The sequence below is a fragment of the Falco cherrug genome, unplaced genomic scaffold, assembly GCF_023634085.1.
Source record: "Falco cherrug isolate bFalChe1 unplaced genomic scaffold, bFalChe1.pri scaffold_44, whole genome shotgun sequence".
Taxonomy (NCBI): Eukaryota; Metazoa; Chordata; class Aves; order Falconiformes; family Falconidae; genus Falco; species Falco cherrug.
The window spans coordinates 302643-323928 of record NW_026599484.1 but is presented as its reverse complement, the minus strand read 5'-3'; the positions used below and the strand labels follow the sequence as shown (position 1 = coordinate 323928).

The 21286-nt window shown below is 45.5% G+C and overlaps 1 protein-coding gene across 1 annotated transcript; it reads right to left on the bottom strand.

The window, feature by feature from the left end:
• Window positions 1-2246: 2246 nt before the first annotated feature.
• Window positions 2247-6185, bottom strand: LOC129735170 (heat shock factor protein 5-like). Its single transcript, XM_055700530.1, has 3 exons — window positions 5861-6185; window positions 2643-3017; window positions 2247-2251 (listed from the first exon to the last, which is right to left on the bottom strand). Exons 1-3 carry the CDS (start codon window positions 6183-6185, stop codon window positions 2247-2249), a joined length of 705 nt encoding a protein of 234 aa, XP_055556505.1.
• Between the last annotated feature and the right edge of the window lie 15101 nt (window positions 6186-21286).

The window sequence follows — 21286 nt, the reverse complement described above, 5'->3', positions numbered from 1 at the left end:
CTCTCAGATAATGAAGCTTCAACGCATTTCTTTCACCCGATTCTACTACTGTCAAAGGTTTTGCAGATAGCCGAAAGTAAACAGAACTAAATCCTTAAACTAATTATGGTCTAAGGCTAGTGGGGAAAAAGAGACTTAGACGAGCATATTTTATGTTACTGACTTTTCAATAAGAATCATAATGAAAAACCAGGGAATTTTTTTGTCACGCAAGTTAACAAACAAGTTTGAATACACATAAAAAGAAATCTTTTCAGAAAGTTCTACTTTGATTTCATTTAATGGGACTTCAAAAGTGAAATGGAGAGTCAAGCATAAGATTGAACATACATTCTTCAGTTCTCTCACTTACTAAATACGTATCTTAAGGTTAACTATCACTTTCCAAACAAACTAATCTTGCTGCTGTGCTCTCATGATGAAGGAAACCAGACTTTTTCATGTGGACATATGAAGAAACACGCTTTCAGCATGCTGTATGTTATAATATACAGAAGAAAGGATAGCGGAGAGATTAAGAGATACACAGGCACAGAAGTAAAACCGCTGAGACAGTCCTAGAGCGACAGTGAAAATTAAAAGATTTATCATACTCCAGTGAAATGTCACTTACACTCTCAGAAACGCTAATTAATTCACTGGAGTTTTCAAACGCCTCAGATTCCCTAAGTTTCTGCATTTTAGTTTTGATTACACCTTGCAAAATTTGGTATGTTTTCACCGCATTCTCACACCCACCTCCCACCCCAGAAGATTCTACCTGAGCAACATAGCCAAGTTATCCTTTAAACTTAAAGCAACGAGCGTCACCCAGCGAGAGAGATCTCCATATTCATGTCTAAATCTACGCTGGTCTCCCTCAGCTCCCCTACAGGCAGTACTTCAAAACAGGCACTTCCAGGACACCAGGAATCTTACCCCAAGACAAACTCTAAACCGAGCTACGTGAATCGCACCCGAGACGCCCCTTTCCTTCCCTTGACTACGGAAGAGGGCTGGGGCCTTAGCTGAGACAGAGACAACTACAATTCATCATGATGAGTTTCAGCCTATGCTCTGTAACCATAGAAACGCAAAGCGGGGACCACCTCCCACCTCCCACCCTAATGAAGCAAGTATTCTGGATGAGGCTTGGAGCAACCTGAACTAATAGAAGGTGTCCCTGCCCACGGCAGGGGGGTGGGAACTTGCTGATCTTTAAGGTCCCTTCCAACCCAAACCATTCTGTGATTCTCAGGACACCTGCTCCTGGGAGAAGACTTAATAGTTAGCAGCTGGTAAGGCAGGCTCCACACTTTGGCCACCACAGTAATCTCTGCATAAGGGGCACAAGGCAAGGAGCACGTGGCAGAAGTTGCCTGTCTCTTAAACATTTAAGTGTGTCTACAAGAAATGCCCAGCTCCTCCGAACCCTTCCTTGACAAAAATGACGTTATGGAAACTAGTGATTATTGCCTGAAATGTTCTCAGCAGAGGTCTCAGAAGAGATGCACAAAAGATGTAATGATTTCACTGTGTAGGATTTCTAAACAGGGACAGATAGCTGTCTTTGTGAAGGTGCGGCTGCCAAAGGAGGAGCAGGCAGAAGGAAAGAATAATAACTGAGCTTTAGTTTGTTCAAGGAAAGGGTCACTGTTCTGAATTTCAGAAGTTTTAGGGAAATTAAACAAACACACCACAAAACAACAACAAACAGACCACCACTCCCCAGAAAATAACCTATCATGTGATTTTTCCAATTCAAGGTAAGGGCAAGGAAAAGAACAGTAATTTGCTTCAACTCCTCTTCTGAAGAATAAAAACACTGAAGCGAGACTGATTTACTTTGTAATCAAGTGATTAAGTGAGACTGACAATTGTGGCAGAAATAATTTCGAAAAAAGAAAGGAGCCAAGACTTTTGTACTTTCTAGTCTTCAGTGCATAAAAAAATACAACATAAAGAAGCTAAGCAAGAAAAAAAAATTTAGATACAAAAACAGTACGAGCAGAATGAAATATTCTACACCAGGAGTCCTCAAACTACGACCCGTGGGCCAGATATGGCCCCCCAGGGTCCTCAATCCGCCCCCCCGTATTTACAGAACCCCCACACCACCACCACCACCCTGCCGGGGGTGGGAGGGGGAAACCAAGCAGCCGCAGATGACTTCCGGCCACCTAATCCGCGCGCCGGCCCCCTGTTTAGAAAGTTTGAGGACCCCTGTTCTACACAATACGTCTGACTGATCTTTAAGGTTTAAAACCTTAACCTGGAAAAACATGAGACCAAGGCCTAGGATACTACTTCTTAACAAGGTCTCAGTGCTTTAATATCATTGTCCAAGTTTTGCTTAATTGAAAAAACAAAAATGAAAGTTAGCCTCACACCGACTAGTTTTGGACAAATGTCTTTCTCCTCGCCCTTTCACCTCAACAGAAAGGCTATCCAGAAAATCACCAGGGGACACGCAAAATCTGGAGGAAGGACACGAATAGCAAACAGAAACTCCTTTTGCTTTAAAGGTCCATCTTCCTTTTAGACTTGACACTTTCTAATTCTCACTTGAGATATACACATGGCAGAGTATTATAGAAAAATATTTGAAAGTCTCACTTTAAAATCTCTTTTTGAAAAGCAAATGCAGAAATTTTTTTCCATACCTGTTGGACAGCAGGTTTGTGAGTACGGCACTGAAGATGCAGAGCTGCTACAATTTGCAATGGATGCGGCAACGCTTTGAGTCCCTTGCTGAAGTGGCAGAAGAGAAGCCACAGGCTGGAGTGTGTACGTGGCTCCCGTTGGAAGCGTCTGGAGTACCGGAAAGGCAGCCCCTTTATCTGGAAAAGCTGGGGAAGCCCCTTGCCCTGGCAGCAACCCAAGTGGTCCCTGCTGGATCCAAGTGGAAGGGACTGGAGTCGGACCTAATCTTTGTGCTGGTGAAGTGCTGGGGGCTTGGCACGAGGTTGCCGTGTAGGAGTAAGGAGGGAAAACACCTTGACCGTAAAGTTGATGAAACTGTCCTACAGTCAGCAGTCCTGCAGTGGGTACAAAATAAAGCGAAGCAAGTGTTAAGGAAAGGAGTTTTCACAGGCAAAGAAAGGCAATATGAGGAGCCAAGGCTCTACAACATGATTTGGGAAGACTGCCTTTGCTCCAGCATACTTAACCCAGAAAGGAGACTGTACTCTTAGACCCGAGCATGCAGTAACTGCTGTGCGGCACACGAGTGAAGCGCCAACCCAGAGGTGTCTGCGTAGCATTCAACCTCCTTAAACTGGCAGTAACGAGTTACCCATATTTAGAAATGTGCCATACATCGGAAAGTGTAGTAACTTACTAAACCAAACAAAAGCAATTTGAAAGTACTGTGTGTTAAATCAGACAATACATTTTAAAAAAGGGACATCATAAAGCAAGATTTGACCAAACTCCACTACTGACAGCTCACAAACAGCTAAGGGAAGGGCAATGTCAAAATCCTCCAAAGGACTTTGCAAGTACTTTATGACAAGTCATTTATTTGGTCAAGAAAAAAAATTCAAAGCCAGTTTTTCCTCAGTCAGCTCAACTAGTTCAGTGCAGACTAAAATATCCCAGACTTTGCCATTTTGCTATTTCCTAGATAGTCCTTTTATTCTTCTCTATTATTTTACAGTTTCCTCTCTCAGACAGTTACTGTTTCATGAAATGGTATTTGCTTTTATACCATGACAGCCCAATTTCTGTTTCGGTGGCTTTCTTGAAACACTGACAGTAACACCCCGAACGCCTGTGCTCATTGATTTCTCCAAGAACTACTGCATTTGTGACTCCCCTGCAGGATTGCATTTAGCCATGAGAATTACAAGTTTCAGGATGGTTCACATCAATAGGGTTGATCTAGAAGCCAGGCTTTCTCAGACCTGTAGTTTCCAATTCTCACTCAAAAGGTGTTTTTTTTAAAAATAGCCTCACATTTACCTCTGGCACTCCTCTGACGGAAGCTAATTCAAGAAATCAGTAACATACAGTCATTATTCTGCAAGTTCACATTTAACCATTAAGAATCACTAAATAAATACCAGCTGACCCTGAAGATTTGCTAAGACTTAACGTATAGGACCGTTTATTTCCTGTTCAGTACTTTCACCATTTATAAACAGAGAAGGAACAGGGGTATGAAAATCCTTTTGTTTATATTTTACCTTTGGATAGGGACATGAAGATTATCTAGTTCTAACACATACACAAGACACCACAGGATGCCAAGTTACCCACCTCCCGTTGCTGTCCAGGAATTGTTCCTGAATGTTTAACACAGCGTTACATGCTGCAAGACATTGGGAACAGACTGATGCTTTGCAAACACAAGTATCTCTTATCTATCAAATCACCTCACATTTACAGCAAAGTCATGCCGCTGAATAGTCAGTACAGAGTGCAACAGTGCATTGTCAGCCTGTCAGAACCTGACTGCATAGAAACCCCAGTGTTTTCCTTGTTCTGTCTTTCTAGAAAATGAGACTCCTAGAGCAAAAACTCTGAAACTGCAGCCATCAAAACAGAGGACAAAAAATGAACAGGTCATCTCTTTCTAATAATTTCCTTTACCAGTGGTCTGCATTACATCAGACAAACCACATGTCATTGAAGTCTGCAATGACTCATCTTAGCGTTAACAACGTTCACATCAAATCATTAATTTAAATGCTTCCTAGCCTCCCTACTGAAATAAGTTCCATCCCTTCTCCGATGCTTCATTTTGTTTTCTTGGTATTGCACGTGCAGTTCCACACACATCACGGAAAACACCACTTGAATTAGATGACAGTTCCTACCCTGACACAGTAACCACGAGCATGGTGATACCCTACTCTGCTCTAAATGCCAGCCGGTGCTGCAGAGAGCAGTACCGTCAACTGCTTCTCCCCTTCTCCTGGTCGCACAGTCCTGCCGCTTCTCCTACACCGCGCCTTACAGCTCTGCACCCACGGGGTGCATCACCCGGGTCCAGGAGCCAGCCACAAAAAGGCTGTTGAAGTCTTCTCCGATCGTTGCGCTGAACCAACATGTTGCTGTATCAGCTGCAAGGAAGATGACAGTTAACACGCCACCAAAGGAATGGGAAGCAGGAGTGCTCTTCTGGCAGCAGCCCACAGTTAGAGCAGCCCAAGAGCACTGCAAAGCAAGATATTCACATCTGCCTTACACAGCGCCAGCTACAAAGCTTTCGGGCCGATACAAAACGTGTGGAATAATCCTGAGGGCTCAGACTTGTCTTGGGAAAACTCAGATCCTCTCAAAGAGTGTTAGAAAGAAAGAAAACACGTTCTAGGGCTTTTCAGCAGTATTATTTTCTAATTAGCTCTCACCTACTCATGCAATCCGTTTTAAAAACTGCATAGCTTGTGAATTCTTTTTCAGGAGACAACCGACAAAAATCTTACTACCAGGTCTTGCCTCCTTTGCACAAAACTAACACGATGCTCTAATTATCACTTCACATGACTCACTGTCTCGCACACATTTAATGACAGCTTATTAAGCACCCCTACTGATGGGCATCCTTACCGATGGGCAAGAAGCGGTAACGTTCATCTGGTAGAGCTGTGCCAGCTCCACAGAGATCGGGCAAGGGTGTTCTTAGTGTAGTACGCAATGGAGACTGTACTATAGTCTACAGGCAGCCTGAAATACATGTGAACCATGCTACTCATGCTTACTGGCAGCAGATCTACCTGCATAAACAACGACAGCTTCCCTACACCAGGTGAACTGAGATGCCACCGGCAAGGACAGGTAACCCTTCTCCCTCAGGGGAGTGCTGATTTCCAAATCCCATGCCACCCAGCGCTTCTCAAAAACCCACCAAGGCCCCACACGGCCCACTCCGACTCACCAGGCCTGTTGGCATTGCTGAGCGTCGAGGGCGGAAGCAGCGGTTGCCCGGCCAGTGGCGTGCCAAGCAAGCGCTGGAAGCGGTTGGGTGGGCGGCTGGTCACATCCAGGCCCGCTGCCATCTTCGCCTTGTTGCCTTTCGTCAGGCGCTTCAGGTGGACGAGGAGGTCGTGGCGGTCGCAGCAAAAGTGGGGGCTGCGGAAGCGATGCAGGGGCCCGGTGCCGTTGCCACCGTTGCCTTGTCCACCCTCTGGGCCCGGCCCCAGCACACCGCTCCCCGGCAACACCCCCACCTTGCGGAAGCCATAGAGACTGAGCTGTCGCATGAAGCTGCTGAAGTTCGTGGTCTTGAAGAAACCGGCGGCTGCCGCTGCCCCACGGCCACCCGGCTGCGCGGCGACGGCCGGCCCGGCGCCCAGCAGCTCGCACTCACAGCGCGGCCGGTTGATGACCAGCCCCCGGCCGGAGGCGCCCCAGCGAACGGAGCGGCAGCGCGGGCTGTCGACCAGCCGCCGCAGCCTGGCGGGGAAGGTGTCGGCACTGACGGGGACGGGCTGCTGCGACGCGTCCGTGTCGGTAGGTGGCGCCAACGCCGCGCTCAACCGCCGCCCCGCTCCTCCGCTCCCCCCGCCACGCGCCGAACGGCACGTGCCCCGCCTGCGAGGCGCCGCCCGCCGCGCGCGGCCCCCGGCCCTCAGCCCCGCCGCGGCGCTGGTCCGCGCAGCGCCCCGGTCCCTCGGCACGGCACGGCCGCAGCCCGGCCGCCCCTCAGCTCGCCGGTGCCCTCAGCCCCGCCGCCCCCCTCAGCCCCGCCATCCCCCTCAGCTCCCGCCGTCCATTCAGCTCCCCAAGTCCCCTCAGCCGGGCCACGTCCCTCAGCCATCCCCCTCCGCCCCGCCGGTCCCCTCGGCCACCCCCTCCGCCCCGCCGGTCCCCTCACCCCGCCGGCCCCTCAGCTCCGCTGCCACCAGCATCTCCCCTAGCTTCCGTGAGCGACCGGGCGGCTGAGGCCCGGGGCCGAAAGTTGCCGCTCGGGGCGGCCCCGCCGCCAGCCCGGAGCCGTCCCGGCGGCAGCCTGGAGGTCCTCAAACCACGGCGCGGGCGGGCGCCGGGCCGTGGAAAGCGGCTGCAGGCGGGGCAGAGCGGGGAGCACGCGTTCCGCAGCCCCGCGCCCCGCCATGGCTGCCCGCCGCACCGGGACCGCGCGCGGGAAAGGGGGCGGGGCCGCAGGGCCACGTGACACCTCGCATCCCAGGGAGGGGCGGGGCGGGGGCGGGTTCTGCTGAGCAGCCGGACCTGCCCGGGCCGCTGCGCTGTCGCGGGGTGCGGGCGGCGGGGACGGAGGGGACGGACGGGGGGGACAGAGGGGGACGCGGGCAGCGGGGGGCTGGGGAGCTGCTCCATGTGCCGGGGGTGCACCGGGCTGGTGCTTACCCCGCCGGGAGGAATGCTGCCGGCAGAGCAGGTGTTGCAAAGTGTCGGCTTAAAAACCACTGGCAGTTCACAAAAGGAAAAGCAAATTTATGAGGAGCGCGGAACAAATCGGGAATTGTGTCACGTTTGCCCTAAACCCCCCCAGACCCGTGCAGTTCTGATCCCCACACCAGAACAGATCAGGTGGGGTTAAAATGGGGCAGAGAAAATCAGCAGCGAGGGTAAGAACTAGCTTCAGCGGAAGGAAATACTGAAGAAGGAATCTTCAGAGGGGCGGTTATTGTATAAAAACATAGGTAGTAAAGTTGTAGTTAGTGTAAAGGAGGCAAGCACGACTAATGGAGGTTTTCAAATAGGAGAAATCAAATCAGGTACTTAATCACAGGGAAACCGGGGAACGAATTGCCACAGGATGTTTTGGGTACCACAATGTTACTTGGCTAAGGGAGGGTGTGGGGGTGTGCGTGTGTGTGAAGAAAAAAGAGAGGAAAAAAGAAAAAGAACAAGATTAGCTATATTCACAAAGGCCAGAACTCTTAAGCGGCACCTTTGTCACTGCGAGTGCTTGCACTGTGCGCTGGCACAGCTCTGAGGCGGTGCCTGAGCTGCACTGGTGCAGATCTGCCCTCTCCTCAGCCTTGTGCTGCCAGCTGTGACTGCAGGCAGACTGCAGGAACCAGCAGAACCATCCTTACCGCTGCAGAACAGGAATCTGCTACGAACCAACAGGCAAAGAAGAGCAGGGAGCCGGGGAAGGAAGAGTGCGGTGATCTCTCTCTCTGCTTGCATCTTGCCCACAGGTCACCAGCAGTGGCGGAAGAAAATGACATTCCTCTCTCTTGGCTGCCCTCAAAGCAAGACAGTAGCGAGAAGACTGAGCACCTGTGTGTTTCGTGACCTCAAGTACATTATCTTGGAGTTGTCGTAAAATTTCTTAGCAAGAAGGTACAAACCCAAACCTCTTCTTTACCTAAAGTCGTCCTTATTGCTTTGGTTTACAGCACAGCCCCTAACCACCAAGGCAAGTAAAAGCGCAGTAAGTTCCAGAAAGGGGGCAAAATTGAATAAACTGATGGGAAACCGTTCCTATTTTTAAACTGAAAGTAATATCCCTCTGCTCTTCCGCATAGCTGAAGTGAGGAAAATGGTGTTTGGGCGGGGTGGCTAACAGAGTTTCACACTTCAAATTAAACCAGAAGCAGAAATTTTGTCAATGTTGTCATCAAAGCTAAATCCAGCACCACAGAAGGATGTTGCTTTACCCAAGGAATTAACGGCCTGCGATTCTAGTAACCTCATGCTGTCGTCTTCCCAAGAGGCTTTGCATTTTTTTTCCCCTCGGTAATAATTTATTAAGAATTATGTTGCTCAGTGTAAACAGCTAAAACTTAAGTAAAGCATACTGAATGCAAATCTGAAAAATCCAGAAAAATGTCCACTTCACAAAAAATTCTTCTCGGCATTCCTGAGGTTGTCTTTTGCATTACTTCAGTGAAATGAATCTGGGTTTCTCTCCCCCTGTGCAGCGAGAGTGCCAGAAGACCATGACTACCTGATGGTGGGACAGGTGAGGTTTTTAGTGTATCATCCGTAACTCAGGGCAGAGCCAGCAATACGTAGTCCATAACTGAAATGCAGAGCATGATTCCCTAGAACTAACACACAGAAACAGCGGTCCCTTTGGTACCACTGGCCATTCTTGACTTCAGCCACAAGAGCGGATTCATTTGCCACTTCATGGTCAGTGGGTTAAATTTGGTCCTGAGGACTTTAATCGTTACTTTGCTGTCAAAGATTGTTATTAGCCAAAGGTGATGGGAGCTGCAAGAAGAAATAGCTTATTACTAATTTGTGTTATGGACTCAGTGCTTTCCTTCTTTTTCACCCATGTGAACTCAAATTGCTGTTAGCCCGCACGCCCCTATTTGCCATGTACCATGGCAGTTACTCCCTGGTGTCTGCCTCTCTCACAGCTGTGCCTTTCTCTGCAGCTAGCTTTCTTCCTCCTTCCCTGCTGCAGGACACCAGAGATGTCCCTATTTTACACACGAGAAGGTGGGCCTTTGCCAGAAATTCATAATCCTCTTCTCCTGCCAGTGCTTAATCTCCATTCCAACCTTTTGTAATAACCTCCTATTTTTCTGTGTTTCCCTTGCTTATACATATATATATAGTAAAAACCCCTACCAACTGAACGATGTAAATTACACATTTTGCAAACTGATTCTGCAGAGCTGAACAAAAATGGTATTGTTAGCTTGTCTACTGTATGTCAGGGCAAGGACAGCTGCATTTCCATGCGGTGTGCTGACCCTGACTACCATCCAAGGACATACTACTGTTAGTAAAGGCAGCACTTAATCCCTGGAAGGTCTTACCAGGTTAAGTGGAGGAATTTTCATCACCTGGAAAATTTAAATCAATGTGTGCTTTTGTTCAGCTACCAGTTAGTTGAGGAAGTGACCAGTTTACGTTATCAAGCCTGTAATTTGAAGAAGGCCAGACACGCTACGTACAGTCACCCTTCCTGGGCTGAAAAAGTCCACCTCTAAATGCATAAGAGGAATGTACATATATACTATAAAGCTGGAAAATAACTGTTCTTACCATGATTATATGCTTGTTAGATCTGTGAGTGGTAAGAAGTGTTGCTGTAATTAGTTTCAGTTTTGTTAGGAAGGTAACAAAGAACAGTTGAAAAACATTCCCTAGAGAATTAACATTTTGGAAGAAAAGTGATTTTTCTTACATTTTTTTTTCTAGTTAAAGAAATAATTAGCTAGTGCAGAAGGATGGATATTATTTTCTTATTGATGTATAGCAGTACAAATCTTTGAGCTCCAGACCTCTTGTAACACAGCTAAGGCAGAGTCTCATACTACTACATTTTAATTTGTTCTGAATCAACATAAGTAAACATTGAATATTTCTATCCATGTCATCTTAATTAGGAAGGAAAGAAGGACCTAGATGCTTTGCTAATAAGTCAGATAAGGCGAAACTCAAAACTGTTTTCAGATTTGACAAATTTTGACAAATAATCTCTATTTTTAATTATGGATGGGATTAGGTCTGGAAGCACGAGCATAGTACAAGACAACCAACTTTCCTACTCAGCTGACTCATCTGAAACTATGGAACATGACAATTTTAGAACGGGAGCCTAAGAACATATCATCAGCCCATTTTTCTCAGTTCTGTTTTAAGTGATCTTTGAAAAGCATAGTTAACTTCTGTTTCATGTGTTAATACCACATTAAATTGCCTTATTGCTTTGTGACGTAGAGAAACTTTGGTGTTGACTTCTCTGATTTATTTCAATTTTTTTTTTTCTTGTAAGCTTGAAAAAAGGATATTCCACTGAAGTAAGTTGATTGCAAGCAGTTTCAGTAATTGAATCCCTAGATAGATGTCTTTATGCTGGGAGGTTTTGTTCCACTATTAATGGATTTTTAATTCTGAAACAGTTTAATTTAAAACCGTTGCCATAAAACATGTTAGAATTCTCTATTTTTGTGGCAGGATTTTTTTTTTCTTTTAATTTTTTTCTTTCAAAAAAACACCCCTTTTTAAAAGCTGAGGTTTAAGATGATATTTTTACACTAAGAAATACTGTAAAATGTGTTCTGAGACATTAGAAAGATTTCTACAGGATAGACCTGTTAAGACTATCATGCTGTCAGTCTGTTGCAGTGTTCGCCAGTACTAAAATGACTGCATTTAAATAATATTACAAGTAACTGAGGTGTTTTTTCAGTGGGAAGAAAAATCCTTTGTGACCAAAATGTAAAGAAAAGACCTATCTTCCACAAAGTTCAGAAGTCTGTGGCTATCCAACTGCACAGCAGTCCTGTCATCAGAGCAGCTTACCTAAACTCAGCACCTGTTAAAGGGGGATGATGAACTTCTGCCCCTTGCTTCCTTTAATTGCACCCTCTATAAAACCGGTTTCATTTCACTCCCTGCTGTTCCCTGGTGTGGGGTCAGCAGGATGCAGACAGCACCCTTCTGTGCTGTGAATTGGGGTCTGGTGGGTGAGCCGTCTGTGGGGGGGCGGGCAGGAAGGGTACCGAGGTGACACCCCCCAAGCCCAGGGCACACTCGCTCCAAGGACAGGCAGCCCCCCTAAGTCAGCATTTGAGAACCAGAACAGAAGATGCTGGTGAGGGCTCCCAGCATAGGGCTCTACTCCATTGTCTGTGGAGGAAAGAGGTTTATGACTTTGATGTTTATCAAGATGAGTGCTCTATAAATTCATGCTCCCAAAAATTCATGCACTACTATCATGATTTTTGGGTGCAGAGCGCAGGAATTTAGTCGGTGGTCCTAATCCACCCAGCTAATGCATCTTAATAAAGTACTATCTGTCAGCTGAGCTACAGCAGCAACGGGTGTGTTCTGGTCAGCCTGAGTTGCAAAGCAGTTTGGCTAGATAAGCATCTTCTGATACAAAAAGTTTTAAGGGTAGGACAAGCCTTACATGACTGTCTCTTGTAATTATCCATTCACACAGATCATCTTTTTTGACATACTTTGGCAAAATTTTGAAGTGTTCCCAAGATGTAGGACAAGTGGCTGGATCGTAAGAGCATAGATATTTCAGATCCAGGTGGGTAAATATCTGAACTACCTCAGGCAAGATAAACCCAAAGTTTTGTTCCTCACAGATCAATCACAGAAATGAAAAATTATCGTTATTGTAATATGACTACATGTAAAATGGCAAACAAAATATGACAATAGGGAAGTCAGTGGCTTTGTTACATGCTCATATAATCTGGTCCTTAAAAGCTATCTCCTGGCTACATCATTGTTGCAGTGAAATTCATTGCTCTCTTTACACATCTTTGAAACTCTCATGTATCAATGGCTATGAGATCAGAGTATGATCATCTTCAAGGAAGAGTTGGTAGCCCACTCTTTGCCAAGGTTGTAGAATGACCGAATCAGGACTTCTATACCCGTATTGTCAGGAATTTTGTCTGATTTTGTATTTGGGGGAGTAGGGGGTCGTGGCTGGTTTGGTGGTTGTTTTTTTTAAAGAGGTCATCCCTAGAGGATTCTTAGCTCTTCCTAAAGTTAATTTCCTCTGAAATCAATCCAAGTTAAAGGCATTCACCATCACGCAGAATGTGTTCTTAAGTTCCTATATTCAGTTAATCCTGTGATCATGCTCAAGAAGGTCCTCCACTGAAGTCAGGGCAGGTACAACAAAATGAGAATTCTGGATTTGGCTTCATTGTCCAAATTCACAGTGTCTGGGAGATGAATAAGCCAGACTGATACTTACAACGATGCATAGCCATTCTCAAACAGTTTAGCATAATACGTTATTCCAAAATCTTTTAAACATGCCAGCATTTGGACATTTATATGGTTTTTAACAAAGAACTCTCTAAATGCATTTAAAACCATTTTAAGCCTTGTATCACTAAAAAGAAGACCGGAAAAATTAAGTTGCTGTGGCTTTGCATTAGTGGCCATGACAGCATACATTCAGTTCTGACATTTACTGTTATTCCCATGACACCCATAAATATTGCAGACAGCTAGCTGGCTGATCACACATTGCTTGGCTTAGCTGCTTCTATAATTTAGGGGGGATTAAGTTAGCATTTGGAAACTAGAAACTTTTTTACATTTCATATTTATTACTTTGCAATCTTCAAAAGGAAAATCACCCCCCCACCATGTCCTGATCCATCCAGTGAAAAGTTCTTCAAAGACTAATAATTCCTATTGTTGTTAGTCAGTTCTCTAATATTACAGATTAATGTGGAATATCTTTTTCTGACTCCTGTTTGTGGCCTTGCCCGTATGATTTCCTTCACAATATTTTGGGATGTATCATTTAATCATTCAAGGTCATCACAGACATTTTGCCTCCTGCAGCAGTGAATCCCACAGTTTACTTACACATGTTAAATATATTTCCCAATAATTGTAAAACACACCGCTTCTTTCCTTTTCTTTCTCTCCATTCACACTGCTAAATATTACAGTAAAAGCTTGTTTTTCCTGCTGCCTGCTACCATTTCAGCTAGTCCCTTTGTCTTAAAATCTTTGTTTTAGCAAATAATTTCAAATACAACAGTAGCATTGAAGAATATAAAGATGTCATATGTTTGATTTTCCGCTGCTCATTTAAAAAATACATTATCTGTATTGTTAACTTCTGGTGGAGGGGGGGCAGAAATTGATATTGCTATTTATGTTTGCTCCTATGAAGAGGTTCTGCCTACTCAGAGCACAGTAATTGTGCTCAGTAATTGAAGTATGGGATTATTTCAGGCTAATGTGTGTTTATTTACTTCAAGTTAAATTTCATCACTGCTGCTTCTATCTCCCTCTGAAATATTTCTTAATCCTCCATAATTTTACACCATCTCTGCTGAAGCACTCTTCTCCAATAGTATTACTGACTGCACTGTTTCTGTCTTCTTCCTTTCGCACATCAAATGTCTGGGACTTTTTGGTTTTGTATTAGAAGTTTAATTTGTATCTAATGCAGATTTGGACCATTATATCAGATACTGAGCCAGAGTCGTGTGGCTTTTGTGATGAGCAGTCCTGTCTCACCAACCTGCAGGTTCTAGGAGTTGACAAGCATATTGATACGGGCTTGACTGCTGGTTTTCCAGAAGGCTTTTGGCAAGGTCCTTCACCAAAGGCTCTTACGGAAATTCAGACATTATAAGGAGGAAGGCAGCTGCATGGTTAAATAACTGGGTAAAAGACAGGGAACAGAAGAGAAGGGTAAACGTTCAATAAGTGGTCAGAAGGCTGTTTTTCGCCTTCACGAGCAACTTAGGAGTAGGTATCAACGACAGATGAGGTATCAGTCTTTACAAATAGTATGAAGTTATTCAGGATGCAGCAACTGTCAAGGACTGAAGAAGCTGCTAACAAAACTGAGTAACTGTTTAGATGTATTTTGCACCCAGTTATTAAATGTGTTTCTTTATTTGCCTCATCTCATAAAGACAGAGTGGGAAAAAGCTCATAGAAGAACAGCAAAGATCACGGGTATGGAGTATCTTCCACGTGAAGGAAGACTGTGCAGACCAGGACTCTTCAGCCCAGAAAAGCTCCAATATGTGACAGAGGCATATAAAACCATAAATAGCCAGAGAAGTTTATTGTTTATTTTCTTTCCCTGTGGGACAATTAGGGTTCAGCCAATGAAGCTCGCAGGAGGCAAGTTCACACTGAACAAAACCGGGTGAATCTTTATACAATATGTAGTTAAACTGGTGGAAAGCCTTGCTGTAGGATGCTATGAATGATGGCCATTTACACGATCTCAAGAGGACACTGTGTAAAAGCCTGGACAGGAAATCCTGTTGAGCTATTAAATGCAAAGATTTTCCTGAATCCCTCTGGAGAGGTCCATAAGCGGCACATTCTTGGAAGAGTGCATACCAGGAGGTGTCACTGGAGGCTTTGCATCCCCAGGCACCTGCTGGTGGCCACGACTGGCGACAGGACACAGGGTTAGACACGGTGCAGCCATTTCTTATGGTCTGCTCCCCTCAGGACACTTGGAACAGCTTCTCTTCTTAAGTGACAGCAGATGTTGTGCCTAACTGATGATATCCCAGTCAGCAAAGTTACAAAAAGACCCGTCAGCTGTATATTGAGGCCAAGAAAGTTCAGGCTGAGACACAGGTTTTAAACACGTAAGGTCATTTCTGTTTGGAAGCCTTAGTCCAGCCGCAGCACGCTCCTGCTCACTGAAAGCTTTGGAAGCAGCTAAGATTTCCCTGTGGCTGCTGAGCTCAGCAGAACGGGAACGGTTTGCTCCTGCGGACTGTCCTTTCTTTTGCTAGCTGCGTGCTTCCCAAATCCCTCCCTGCTAATGAGGGCCACAGAGAGGCCACCAGGACCCTTCTAGTTGTGAAGGAGAAGTTGAGTAATTGCTAGCTGCATGTGCCCCTCTCTCCGTACCCTTCCCAGCAGGTGCGCTGGCTCTTCCCTTGCTACGCAGCCCCTCCTCGCTTCCCCAGTTGCTGCATTGCTGCCCCTACCAGACCTTGGGAGCTCTCCTGATGTTGTAAACTGAAGGAGGGTGGCTATCCTCATTTCCCACTCTTGCTATTAATCCTACTCCTCTGTCCTTGTCGAGATACTATTTCCACCTTCGCCCTGCTGATCTCCCACCTTCCAGGGCCGATGTCGCCCATGCAGCCGCCCCTGCCAGGCACCACTGCCTGCACCTGCCTGTGGCTCCTGCTGCTCTCCGCAGACCTCACCTTGCCCCCTGCGGAACAGTGGGGCTTGCTGGGCGGCTTTGCCTCTTTGCTCTGTTTTCTTCTGCCTGAGCTCTAACTGGGGAATTGTTCCTTGCTTTGTGCTTAAGGTTAAGAAGCTGAACTAGTTCCCCAGGTGTTCCTTATTGAAAATGTCCCAAACCCAAAAGTAGTTAAGTATTTATATGCCCCTTGTTACTCCTGAAAGCAAAAGGAAAACACACTTTCCCTACCATTGTCCCTGTTTGACATTTGCCATAGCAAAATTTACAGAGGACTTTGGTGTATGGCCCATTTGTGCATCGTATTTTTAATTTGGAAACACAAGAAACCCAAAGTCTCATTGCCATGAAAAAGTAATGCTCAAATCTGTAAGAATATAAACCATACCTTATAAAACAAGCTCTGCTTTTCTCTCACAGCTCCCATCTCAGGTTGCTTTCACTTGGTCCTTAGTGATAAAACGGCACCATAAACTTGTTTTATGCCCTGCTCTGTAGTAAAGCACAGTGCAGTAGGTGGCAGACACAAGAAATTTATATTCTTAGTCACTTCACTGTGAAAGGTATTAATGACAAATGAGAGCAGTAGCCTCAACATGTCAAATTTATAAACAGCAGAGAAAATGGAGATGGACCAAAGTAAAGGTATGAAGAAAAGTTCAGTCTTTACCAGCCCCTGAAGACTGATGGTGTGATTTGCCTCTGAGTGGTGGAAGGGAGTCAGAGAGGGTCTTAGACTTCCTCTTGTGCTATCCTCCTGCAGATGGCTGGGCTCGGGGCTGGTGGGTGTGCACGTGTTCTTCGCAGAACTCTGCAAGGGAATGCTGAGATGTGGTGCTAGAAAACATGAAGCTCGGTGCTCGGCAAATGCTGTGTCTGCAGCTCACTGCTTGCAGGTCCCAATGCAGACGGAAGTGGCAGGGTGAATGATGCATCTGGTACTGCAGCTGTGACTAGCTGTGGCTTTGGAAAGAGCAGAAAACTAGTCATGCAGTAAGTGTGCCTGAAGCTTTGATCTCCCTATAAAATTATCACTTTTCTCCACTATTGAAAGAGACGTACCACATATGCATTAAGCCAAATGGAAGAGAGCATTAGTTTTTGGACTGTCACCGTCTTTAAGCACCAGCAAGAAAATAGGAGTGTGTTTTCCTGCTTCAGATACTACAGATTCTGTGGGACGTTGACATTTTCTTACAAGCTGTCTGTGAACTTACTCAAGAGAAGGGCAAGTTAATGAGGCAAACATTGTTTGCCTTAAGTGTCTGTTTCTCCTGTGTGTCCGGGGGCTGTGACACAGTCCTGCAGACCAAAATGCAACCCCCAACAAACACTAACGATAAAAAAGGAAAGTATACAGAAAAATCCCTTACCGTCTCGGAGATTTGCTTTTCCTTGCTCTTTCTTCTTACTTCCTCAGCGTTTTCCACATGAAATCCCGTGGCTTGACTGTCACACCATGGAAAAACAAGCAGGGCCAGTCTTTCACGTTCCTGCACTCAGCATGGTCCCCACAGCTATTTTGATGAGAATCGTGGGTGGGCGGGAGGGGTGAGCTGAGCCTGGGTGGCCGCTCTGGCTTCCAGATGAAGCTGGATCTCCCTGGTACAAGAGGCAGTCGGCGGCTGCAGAGCCTGGACAACTGACAGACCACCCTGAGCCCCCTAACCAGAGAGCTCCAGCCATGGGAGGGATAATAACAGACACCCAGTTGCCTCCCTCTGGAAAACTAAAGGAAGAGGAAAGGCTAGCGCAAAGTTTCTGGAGGTCATAATCCAAGAGCTCTGGGGCATCCTGCTGTCAGTGGGAAGAATTAGTGGCTGCAGAAAAAAGGGATCAATGCAGAGGTCAAGAGTAATGTGGAGAGCTACACACACAGAGCGGAGAGGAGGGAGGGCAGACAGCCTGGAACATGCCTGGGTCATAGATGAGCATGAACCAGGTTTTGGTTCGGCCTTGTGGACATCAAGGAAATGATGTGGCCCTGTTGTATCCTGCATTGGCACAGCGTGTTGTCGGTTTTGTGCGTTGCCTGTGCTGCACCTCTCTGGCCCTGGCTGAGTTAGTGCACAGGCAGAGACCCCCTCTCCTGTCTGGCACGCCACATCCAGCACAGCCCCGACACAGCCTGCCTGCTTCTGGTTCTGCAGAAGCCCGTCTCTTGCCTGTGTGAGACCCTCTTGGGAAAGCTGGCCACCAGAAAAGGCCGTTTCCCAACCTGGGGAAGAAGCTGATAGAGCAGGGCCCTGCAGGTAACTTCAGTCAGCTTTGCATAGTCCTACTCAGCTTCTCCTCCAGCCCAGGGTGAGGATGCACAGCAAGGTAAAGAGAGAGAACACAGAGCTCAGAACAGAAAGGATGGGCTACCTATGTAGCTGTTTGTGCCTTAATGGCATTTGCCACCGTGCAGGTGGCTGGAGAACCCAGATAGTGTGTAAGGCACCTTCTGACCTTCTTTAGTGCTGTGCGTGTCAGCTCAGCCACATGCACACAGTCATGCTTGCAGAAGGGGCAGGTTGACATCCAACACAGAAGTACTGTGTAGTATCATTCTGTGCAAAGCCCAGGGTGTGCATGGATGAAATACTGGTATTTCGCCATTCTGGTATGTATCTTAGTGACATAGTTCTGCACAGTTGCAAACAGAATTATAAAACAGGTTTATTTCTACCTTTTTTTTTTTTTTTCCCTAAAGGTGTGGAGAAAGAAGTACAAAAAGATCAGGATGCTAACAGGCCTGTTGTCTCACCCCCTAAGAGATCAGCGGTAACAGCCACCAGGCTCCATTCACCAGGTAATTATGAACCAAAACCCACTGCTCAGGGAAGATTTAAACTTGTTGACTTTGCATCTCTTGTCAACACACTAAAGGGAGACCTGCTATTAAGTGAGGACTGATTGTGTCCAAGGTTCATTAAGCTGGCTCTGAGTACAGCAGGCTTTATCATACCAACGCATGAGCTGAACAGACTTTTGTTTTCTTTGTTACAACCACGAAGTCATTTCTCCGTCAAAACAAAGAGTTGTTGCTATTACATCTTTAAGGTCACAGGAACATTTAGGTTTATCATTACAATTTTCTTATGTAACAAGAGAACAGATAGGTATAGTGAAATAAAAGACACCTCAGCTACCTGGAATGAGAGTATACTGTATATTGCCTGGGATCTACTCTCACTGTTTGCAGAGGCGCTGAATTTCCTGGGCTGTTTCCGTGCATGACTGGAAAAGGGGTTATCTATAGAAATAACCTTCGGAGTGCTATTGGGGCATTGTCAGCTTAGCCCTCAACATTGCGTACAAACACATGGGTTTAGCATTTCTGAAGAATACCTTTGCTTATTTACTAAGATGAAGGGAATTTATTTCTATTTATGTTTCCTACGTGTACATCAACAGATGTATAAGGTACCTAAAGGCTTTTCTAAGGCTGGCCTTTGGCTGATAACGCTTCTGAAATGCGTGGGCATGGTCCCAATGATTTCTTTGTGCTTGCAGTTTATCTCCTGTTCTGTTGCCTCAGTTTTTAGACTCTACTTAAATACTTCAAATGCCATCTCTACAGCTATATGATGCTTGAGTTGTTATTATGGGGAGCAGAACCCCATGTTTCTTCATTTGATGGTAAAGTAAAAAAAATGTAGAACAGCTCTTTGGCTTCTAGAACATTCATCAAGAGTCTCTTCATGTTTACTAAACTCAAACTCTTCTTCCTCCTTCACACCCAACAAAATCCAGAAAATGGGAGGTTAAATTTAATCTTCCCAGCACCAACAGGATTCAGAATTCTTCTCCTCACAAAGCTACTAGGGTAAAACATGAACTTACCACTGTCTTCTGAACCATACAATTTTTAGGCTGTTAACTGGTGAGATCACCAAGAGAGATCCAAAGAAAAATGTGTTGTGCAGAGTGCCTGACCAGCAGCTCACCAGCATTTATAACGGTGGGACTCCAGTTTAAGCACCAGAACTGATTGTGGTGGTAGCAGCATGTTACAGAACAGCTGATTTGCTTCCACTAGAACTGGAAAGCAAAATGAAACAGAGGTATTTCTGTTGTCCTAAGGAGGCCTGCATTTCCACAGGTCACTTAATGGTTTTCAAGGCTGAAATTTTTGGCATATCCAATTCGTAAGTCCTCAAATGTTGCTTCATTGTCATGAGAGGTTGAGTAAGTGCCCTCTCTCCCACTGCACAGACTGATTTAGGATTTCTTAAGCTTGGTTGTCTGAAATTATGGCAACCTAAAATTGTTTATCACTGTAAGGATCAAATAGGAAGGTAAACCTCATCTTTATTTTTGAGAGTAGCCTTTAGCATTCTATGAAATGACAACAGCAATAACAGAAATAACAAACAGACAATGTTTTCACCTATTTAACAATTCCAAAACACAGTCAAAGCAGCCATTAAACAGGACAAGGCATAAGGGTAGCTGGGGCTAAGGGGCAGTAGCACAGCCTTTCCTCCATCAGGATCACAAACTTGTGAGGCATTTACTCTTTGTGATAGGAGAGCACGTGTCCTCCAGGTAACTGCCACACCTACATGTGGCCATGAAACAGGCTGTAAAACTTGGAGTGCTGTCTCTAGGTTGTGTTCCCTCTGTTACTGGCCTCCTCACATGCAGTTCTTTTAAATCAGTGCTGGTCTTTGACTGTCATGCAAATTTTTTTTAGCCTTGAATCTGATCTTTAGACTTTTGGTCAGTCCTCCTGCAGACTTGCAAGGAGTTTTGAGATGCAGAGTCTCATAGCGATATCTATTTTATCTATTGATGCAATCCCATTCCTGAAATATGTGTATAGGAACAGGTGTACATAGATGCAGGTGCTCTGTATCCACTCCATTTTAGGATGGTGCTGTCTGTTTCTGACATCTGTCACTCTACAGATTGCTTGTTATCAGTCCTCTGAAAGTAATTCTCTCACTTCCCTTATGAAAATGTCCAAAATTGGACAGTTAAAAGGCAAACGAATTGCATTCCCCATCTAAATCCTCATGGACTGTGTTAATTGTGGGTATATACTTGTCATGTCTCCTAGTTCAAACACAAGCAGATAAAAAAGACCTGGGAGTTTTGAAGTGGATCAAAGGGGTTCGGTGATTATTTCAGCATACACGAGGTCTCCCCCCTGGTCCCACCATCAGCAAAAAGGACATTCAGGATCAGGGCCAGCATCATTAATACATACCCTGTTTTGTGCAGAGCAACAGAAGGGAGACACGAATGGCAGAGTAAGCTTAGTAAGCTCTTTTCAGACCCAAATGAACTGAGAAATTCAGATTCATCCCTGAGTAGAATAGCACAATTTCATTTACAAGGACAGCTTATAATACTGACGAGGACAACACAGAGATGTGTGCTTCAAGTGTTCCAGTGAACAGGAAAGCTAGAAAGACAAAGCAACCTGATGGGATTCTGTTTTCATTAAAACTGGACTGATTTTAAGAGCTTTCCTTTACGCTTCTCTCTATGCCTTTTGTTGTAACATCACCATGCTGCCTCAACAACCCAAGATTTTTATACTAGAAAGTCAGGTATTTGTGGCCGTTGCTCCTATGAATCTCTTATTTTGTGATAGTACCTACTGCCTACTGCCCAGCTGAGAGCCCCTTTACATGAATGGAAGAATCTGTAAGAAAATAGCATTCCTGAACAAAGAGGTGTACAGGCTTTAACTGTCATGAAAATGGATAGAGGGCAATGGCTGTGCTGGCTGAACTCTCTTAATGACTC

What these genes read in the sequence shown, in the direction of transcription:
- LOC129735170 (XM_055700530.1), bottom strand. Translation starts at nt 6,185, where the DNA reads ATGCGACAGCTCAGTCTCTATGGCTTCCGCAAGGTGGGGGTGTTGCCG. An exon ending in CAGCAATGCCAACAGGCCTG is followed by an intron (nt 3,018 to 5,860) that starts GTGAGTCGGAGT and finishes TACCCACTGCAG; the next exon opens with GACTGCTGACTGTAGGACAG.